At 52.8% G+C, this 8,596-nt stretch overlaps 1 protein-coding gene across 1 annotated transcript; it reads left to right on the forward strand.

Moving 5' to 3' along the window:
- Nucleotides 1-353: 353 nt before the first annotated feature.
- Nucleotides 354-5,955, forward strand: C7H11orf86 (chromosome 7 C11orf86 homolog). The gene is made up of 2 exons (XM_027818543.3): nt 354-892; nt 4,242-5,955. The coding sequence occupies exons 1-2, from the start codon at nt 566-568 to the stop codon at nt 4,359-4,361; spliced, it is 447 nt and encodes a 148-aa protein (XP_027674344.2). The 5' UTR covers nt 354-565; the 3' UTR covers nt 4,362-5,955.
- The last annotated feature ends 2,641 nt before the right edge of the window (nt 5,956-8,596 follow it).

Genomic DNA, 8,596 nt, shown 5'->3' on the forward strand with positions numbered 1-8,596 from the left:
CATGACTTGCCTAAGGTCACTGGGGTGGCACCAAGGAGCCCCAGTCAGATGCCAGGACCCCATGTGCCAGGCACTGCCCAGAGATTACCAGACCAGCCAGCTGCAGCAATAAGGCATCAGGATCCAGGCCGGGGGCTCTACGCTGCTAACACTGTTCCTGCTCTCTGCCCATTAGACCTTCATTGGCTGCTGCTACAGCAGCAACATTTGACCTCACGGGGCAAAGTGGAGGGACTTTTGATGAGTAGCAGCACCTACCTTTGACCCCATGGGCTGAGATTTGCAGGGGGGAGAGAACTTTGTGATAAGGCAGCCAGAGCAGGGACCTTTGGCCCCGTGGGACTGGAGGGGGAAGGGGAATTTCCGTAAGAGGCCTGATTGGATGGGGTGGCACCCACAGGGGTGAATCAGCAACGGGTGAATCAGCCAGAGCAAAAAAGGGAAGCTAGAGCCACTTGCCCTTGGGGATCTGGCCAGGACAGGAGAAGCATCTGGCCTCTGCGGGTCAGCAGAGACAGGATCAGACTCGGTGCCAGCTCCGGATCAGACCACTCCCACTCCAGAGATGGCCCATGGCAGGAGCTTCCGGAGAGCGTACTCCCTCCGTACCCCCAAATCCCCCAGCCTCCTGGATTCCACCTACGGCCGGCTGGAGGACACCACCCTGCCCCACGTTTGGGGGGACAAGACAGAGAGCTCGGACAAGTCTAAGCAGAAGGGAAAGGGGAGAGCTGTGAGCCTGAGGGGGTGGAAGAGTGGGGTGGAAGAGCCCCCAGCTGAGAGGACCCTCACCCCAGGGGAGATGCCGTACTCACTAAGCCCCGATGATGGGGAGCTGCTGATCGGAGAGGCTCAGAGCAAGGGCTCTCACAGGATGAAGCAGTGCAAGAAGGTAAAAGCTTGGAAACCCAGGAGGGTGACATGGGTTGGGTTTGGGGGTACACTGATGGGAGCACCCAGTGTTTTCCTGGCCTTCCCACCAACCCCATCCCAGCCTAGATTTTTCCCAGCATTCCCTCTGATGCCCCTCCTTCCAATCTCCTCCAGTGGTAGCATTTTCTGCCCCTTCCTTACACCCTTCCACACCTGACCCAGTTACCCCCTGTACCCATCTCCAGTCCTAACCCATCTTCCTCCCCTCTGATCCTGTGATGTCATTACCCCCTCTGCCTTTACCAACCCCCAGCTCCACTCTCATCTAGCAGTGGTATTTTCTACCCCTCACCTCAAGGGGTGCTAATTTTTTTACTGCCCTCTCATGGTTGGTGGCAGAGGAATCTGCAGGCCCCCACCCCCTGGAAGGCTGTTAATGGTTTATGCTAGGGTTCGGTTTCTAAAGAGTTAATACATGACAGCTGATGATGCAAGTGTGTAAAAAGCATGAGGTTATAAACCCTGCCAGAAGAGGGCATTATACATTGTTATAAGCCTTTTGATCTGTCAGGCTCTACCCATTTATTTAGACCTCTGTTAACCCTTTATCCATGGAGGGGAAAGGTGCTCTGGGTGTTAGCCAGCAACTCAGACTGGGTTAAATTCCCTGGTCCACCACCCAACTTAGACAAGTTTTAGTTATACAGTTGGGGAAACTGAGTCAGAGGCTGACGACAGTAGCCTTGCACTGCCTTGCTAGCACTGTTGTGAAGATAACTAAGGGTTGAGAGACCCTCAGGTAATGGTGGTGTGAGATGGTCTCCCCCAACTCTGGGTCCAGATCAGAGCCAGCACCCCCTGGAGGGGAAGGTCTATTCCTCTCCTTCCTCGCAGCCAGCCTGCCTGTTTCCCTCCCTGGTTGCCCCCACAAGCCAGACAGTGGTGGGGTGCTGTTAAGCCTTTGGAAATGGGGAGAATTTATCCCACTTCAGGGGCTGGGGGGGAAGGAGGAAAGAAAAATAGCCTTCTAAGCAGGACTGGGTGGGAAATGGTTGTCCCATCCTATGACAATTTGAGATTTCAAAAGCTCTTCCCCCCCCCCGCCCCCAAACCCACACCAGAAAGTTGGTGAACCCAACTGAAAACAATTTTGAGTCCGATCCATTGAAACAAAACATTTCACTATTAAAGTCTAAACGAAGTTAAATGTCAAAGAAAAAATGGCTTCAAACCAAAATATCAGAAGTTTGTTGAACAAATATCAAGACAGGACATTCCAGGCCCCTCCGCCCCCAATGTTTTATCAAGTCAGGAAATTAATCAGACCGACCCTTTTCACAAACAGGTTTGATTTAAACTAATCAGCATTTTTGGGTCAAGAATGTTTTGTTGACTAGCTCCCAGGCATCTGTAACAGAACCGCCCCTTAGCAAAGGGCAGCCCTCTATAGTTCAAGTTGAGACTTGCTTTCTGCTTAACATGTGGTTTTTGTAAGTTCTCTAAAATCCATCAGCTGACTCAAATGGTCTTGAAAAAATGGCCATGCCTCATGGGGGCCTTGGCTAGAATTAGCACTACAGCTATGGGTTCTTTGAACAGGGATTTTCAAGATAGAGCCCCCTAAGATATCACATGGTGCATAAGCCTTCTGGTTCTTATGAGGGAGTGTTTTGATCACAATAGTGCCTAGAAATCCCCTCCCTATTTCTCACACACTCCTCACTAGCTGTATTGGGGTAGCACCTCCAGACCAGGGTCCCATTGGCCCTAGATGCCGTACTAAACTAGAACCAAGCAGTAGTCGCTGCCCTGAGGTGCTTAAACCTCTTGGAGGTTTAATACCTTAGTTATCTCAAAGCCTCAGGGAACAGGGGCCTGGTGAAATGGGTGAGCCAGGCCCATCAGCCTCAAGATGGCCAGTAGCCTAGGGATCAGCCACTGCTCACGGGACATTTGGGATTATAACAGGGCAGAAAGCTCAGAGGTGTAACCCAACTCCTGACTAGGCTGAGAACCCCCTAGAGGGGAAAAGGCCACAGCCCCTTCACTGTGCCTCAGACCCAAACCTGCTCCCCCTTCGGGCACATAAAAGGTTGAGACCTCCTCACAGCTGGGTCCTGCCAATCACGCCACAGATGCTTGCAGTGACAAGCCACCCTTGCTGAGGGCTCCGTTAGGTACATACAAGCTCTAGACCCACCCCACCATAGTCTTAAATATAGGTCCAGATGTCACTGTTTATAGGTTTTCCCAGGACTCTTGTCCTTCACCATCCAGCCCAATCCTTATCCCATCTCACAGATTCCCCAGGGTTCCCCCAAAAATGAAGCTTAAACAGCCTTCCCAATTGTGGGGTTTCTCATCAGTCCCAGGTATTTAGCATCCACCCCACTGGGCTCCTATCTGTAACTCCACCTTGGGCTTCCCCAGGATCCTGTCCCTTAGCTCAGGGGCCTCCAGGGCCAATCCCCTGAGCCTTTCATTGCTCAATAGCACTTCTCCGCTGCCAGCAATCACCCAGCAGTTTGCCCCTGCTTCCCCCATCTAGGAGTTCGCACAACCCCACCCCTAAGATAGGCCTGCAGAGAGCATTTTATTAGAAGCTTCCAACCCCTCCTCAGCTGGGACTGATCACTAACTGAGCTGGCCCCAGGTGGAATTAGGTGAGCTGCTAAACTGTCCCTGCTGGGAAGCATCTAATTAGTCACAGGTTTCAGAGTAACAGCCATGTTAGTCTGTATTCGTAAAAAGAAAAGGAGTACTTGTGGCACCTTAGAGACTAACCAGTTTATTTGAGCATGAGCTTTCGTGAGCTACAGCTCACTTCATCTATGCATCCGATGAAGTGAGCTGTAGCTCACGAAAGCTCATGCTCAAATAAACTGGTTAGTCTCTAAGGTGCCACAAGTACTCCTTTTCTTTTTAATTAGTCACAGGGGCCTGTACTCATTCCCTCTTAAGGGGCCTAGCACCCGGTGACAGGCTGGATTGGAGCCTTTCCCTAGAGGGGAAGGTCCTGTATCCGACCCCCTGCCCCAGCCAGTTCCCCTGCCCTGAGGGGAGCCAGATGAGAGTCAGATGGGAGCCAGCGTCCCCATTCCCAACACCCTGAGGCAGCCAGTCCCCTGGCTTGATGGGTACCGATTCACCCAGCCTGTCTCAACAGAAGCAGTTCTCAGCTCAGCCGGGGGAATCTCAGCTGTGACTTTGTCCCCAGCTTCCGGCGGGCAGCCCCTAGGCCAGCCCCACTTGATACCTTTTGTCATGGCCTTTGCCTCTGCCTTGGGGCCGTGGAGGAGGCAAATCATGGAGAGGTCCCATCAGAGCACACCCTTCCTTGGCCTTTCACCCCGTTCTCTACCCTCCAGCAGGTGGACCGAGCCCTCCGCAGAGGCTGGGAGACCTTCGTGGCTAACCTGTACAGCGTGACGCTGAGCCGCCCAGCTCCCCCCTCCGAGGCCACCCCGTCACCAGTGAGAACATGTTGAGGAACCAGAAGAAGAGACAATGACTCTGGGCAGCTGGGCCAGTCCCAGAGACATGAACTTCCTAGAGCAGCATCAGCCACTGATCTGCATATTGGCTGCACTGGGCACGGGGTGCTTTTTTATAACAACTAGAGATGGGCCTGGGCCACCCATCCAGATCCAGATCAGTCGATCTGTGTCCCCCCCACTGATCCATCATCCATCCATCCCCGTATACACCTCTCTGTCTGCCCTCATATACACTTAGCTATCCATCCATCCATCCCCACAGACACCCCCGCCTATCCCCATATACACCTCTCTGTCTGCCCTTATATACACTTAGCTATCCATCCATCCACCCCCACAGACACCTCTCTGTCTTCCCTTATATACACTTAGCTAGCTATCCATCCATCCCCACAGACACCCCTCTATCTATCCCCACATACACCTATCCAGTCATCCATCCCCACAGACACCCAGCTGTCTATCCCCATATACACCTGTCTAGCCGTCCATCCCCATAGACATGTCTGTCTATCCCCATATACAACCTATCTATCCCCCTATACACCTATCCATCCCCATAGACACCCGTTTGCCTATCCCCACACACGTCTGTCTATCCATCCATCCCCATACACCTCTATCTATCTGTACCCATATATCTCTCTATCTGCCTGCACATGCATCCTCCTCCCTACCTTCGTACGCACCTATCTCTCTAGGTTTCTCTCCCATGGGCCAGGCTGGCTAGGGTCCAAGTTCCCAGTCCCCTCGCTGGTAACCTGGGAACAGCAATCTCAGCTCCAACTATGTTTCTCCCACTAGGCCCCCATCCAAACCCGCAACCGTCAGTGCCACTCCCCAGCCCTTTCTGGTGCTCACCTAGCCGGAGCTGTAATGCCCGGGCAGTGTTTCCCTGCATGTCAGCAACCATGGGGGAGGGGGTGTACAGCCCACACTGTAAATAGTCTCCGAATCACAGGGTCTCCCCTTATTATCTCCACCCCACATTAACCTGCCCTAACACAGCAATCCAACCTGGCAGGCCCCGCCACAGGAGCATGGCACTAAGGGACTCAGACTATCTCCTGCATGGAGGGGAAGGAAACAGTGATTTTTCAAGAGGGTTGATTTTTCACTGGGCAGAGCCACCAGGACTCCTTAGTGGGCCCCCTTCCCAGTGCCAGGCCCAGAGAGGCCCTGCCCAGTGCAGACAAGGCAAAGGGTGCTTGATGGCAGGCAAAGTAGTGATTCTGTCCGGCCACCCCAGGCCCAGGCCCACACACTTGGGGGTCAAGTGCTCTCGCTAGCAGGGGGGATACAAGTTGCCCCCTGGCAGCTCTTCAGTAACGGGGACCGAACCAGTGCCCTCTGGATCTAAATGAATGAGCCTCTCCTGCCTGAGCTAAAAGCCAGGGCTCTGCCAGGCTCCTCAACCTGTGTATATGGCCCAGCCACCACTAGAGGGGGACAAAGCACCACACTGAGTATCCCAGGGGTCTGTGGCCCTGGTGGAATGAAGGGTTGCCATGTTTTCAGCATTGTATGAACGGTCCTTGTAACCTGATGTGCTGCACGCCCTGCGCTAGTAAACCCTGAAACCCCACCACGGCACCTGAGCCTGCTTTCATTGCCACCCCAGATGTGGCCCCTTCTGCCATGAACTAGGTTAGAGGGATGGGGCAGCGGGGCTGAGGTGGCACTGGGCCATCACCACTGTCCAACTGAGATCCCACACACACTGAGCCAGGGGCCCAAAGAAGGCAGAACGCTCCTCAGCCCAGGCCACGTGACCGGGAGCCAGGACTCCTGGGTTCTCTGCTTGGATCTAGGAGAGAAGTGGTGTCCAATGGTTAGAGCAGGGAAGCTGAGAGTCAGAACTCTCATGTTTTATTTCAGAGTAGGAGGTGGTGGTGGGGGTCAAGTGGATACAAGCAGGAATTGGGGGTCAGGACACCTGGGTTCCATCCCTGGGATTAGCAAAGGAGTGGGGTCTGGTGGTTAGAATGGGGAAGCTGGGAGTTGGGACTCCTGGGTTAGGTTCCTGAATCTGAGAGAGGATGGGCTCTAGTGGTTAGAAAAAAAGAATTGGAAGGCAGGACTCCCAGCTTTCCTTCCCCTGTTTGCCCCCCCATTAATGATATGCACCATTGCTGTGAAGTCCGCAGGTGGGAAAGTGCACTGTGTTATATAACTGAGAGCAAGTTGTAAGTAACACAACTCCCACAGAGCCAAAGTCCACCACTCAGGGCTGTCAGCCCAAGGGTGGCGAGCTCTGAAAAGGCGCTAACACAGCAGGAGCGTTGCACCATGGAAATCTTCCCCAAGCCACACTGGGAGCTGTTTGCCTTGTACCAGCCAGGCCCCTGGGGGTGAGGGAAAAAGCCAGAGTCTCCAACCATCACCCGCTGCTACAAATTATACACGTATTGTTTCCTCTTTGGCTTGAGCAGTTCACAAACAATCAGAGCTTTGTAGAAGAAATGCGAGATACGAGTCAGGTCTATTCTGGGGGTAGTTTTGTTTATACATTTTAAAAAATGGACCCAGAGTGCTGCTGTTGCTCTTGACACAGTACAAGCCCCCAACAGATGAGGACAAATAAGAGAGTTTTTGTTTTGCTGGAAAGTCTTTATTTAAAAGCAAACCACATCCACAGGACCACTAGGTCTACTCCCAGCACTGCAGGCTGGAACCTGCTGCTTTACTTGAGGACATCACAACAGAGTTGGGGGGAAACTCCCCCACCCAGGAGCTAAAGCAAGAAGGGAGGGAGGGGTGGAGCACAGTTCCATCCCAGAATACTCTGGGTAACCCCATTAACTCTATCACGACCACTTTATTACAGCTAGGGCTCATCATTTTATTTTTAGCGTGCACAACGTGCCAGACCTAGCTACATATCCACTGCAGCTCGGGGGGGGGGGGGGGGGCGGGATGTTGCACCAGCTTGTCACTCACAGAACACAGTGAGTACGGGTAGTGGGCTCACATGCTATTTAAATGGATACCACCCTATTCCTATACACAGGTCACATCTGAGGTGCAGTGGGATATGAATTTTCTCTGCAACTGAGGGAGACCCTGCAGATTTTAAAGTAACCCAAAGTGGCCAGTAGATGACGCTTGAGCTCATTTTATTTCTGCTCTTTAGCCAAGTCTCTGGCTGTGTTATGGATTGTAAGGGCAGAAAGGACCATTATTAGCATTTGGGGGGCGACAGCAACCACCAGCCCCAGGCACGGGCCAGGACCCTGTCCACTAGGCCCTATACAGACACAGAACAAAGCTGGGGCCTGCCCCAAAGAGCTTCTAGTCTAATCCAGCCTCCTGCAGAACAGTTCAGAGCATCCCCCGAGCCATTCCTGCACCTAGCCCAGAATGGTTCTTGGAGTCAGAGCACACTTAGCCCTTGGCCAATATTCAGGGTCCTGCCTCTGCTCCTCCCACTTCAGCCTGAACCCCATCCCCTCCCCCTGAGCCAGCTACTCCCCCACCTTTGGGCCACATCAGAGAGAGTGCCTCTAGGAGGGAAAGGGCCCTCATGTTCCAGTCCCCACCCCACTGAACCAGCCTGGCCCTCCACCCTGGGGCCCAGATGTAAAGGTCCGTCCAGCTCCAAGCAGTTTGGCTCAGTCTGAGTCAGGTTGCCGTTCAGGTCAGGCCAGCACTATCTCTACCTTGGGAAGCAGGCATTTCTTTATCACAACTCAAGATGGATCCAGCTCATGCTGTCTGTCCACCAGACCCACAAAGCTGCCTGTTGCCACATGTCTAAAAGCCCAGTGGGCTGAACAGACCTTATTCATCTTCCCCATAGTGCAAGGTAGCTGGGATCAGAACTCCTGGCTTAGCCCTGTTCTCAGATAGCCTGAGAACAGATGTAAAGCCTAGCTCTGTATAGACCCCTGCTCTGACTGCTGTAACTCAGAAGACTGTGGGCACTCCTGGGGGACTTGAGATATTTAAAGGGATACTGCCCTTTTCCTGGATACATCAGGAACTGAGTACAGAAGAATTAGGTGGATTTGCTATTACTTAAGAGTCTTTAAATCAAGACTGGATACCTGTCTGAAATAAAAGTTATGCTCTAGCTCAACTGCCAGATATGGGCTGGATGAGATTCCATGGTCTGCATCTCACAGGTCAGCAAAGAGGAGCACAATTGCCTCGAAATCTATGAAGTATTCAACAACAGGAAAGAGAAATGGAGGAACTGAGGGGAAGAAAAACACCAGCCATTGAAC

The sequence above is a fragment of the Chelonia mydas genome, chromosome 7, assembly GCF_015237465.2.
Source record: "Chelonia mydas isolate rCheMyd1 chromosome 7, rCheMyd1.pri.v2, whole genome shotgun sequence".
Lineage (NCBI taxonomy): Eukaryota > Metazoa > Chordata > Testudines > Cheloniidae > Chelonia > Chelonia mydas.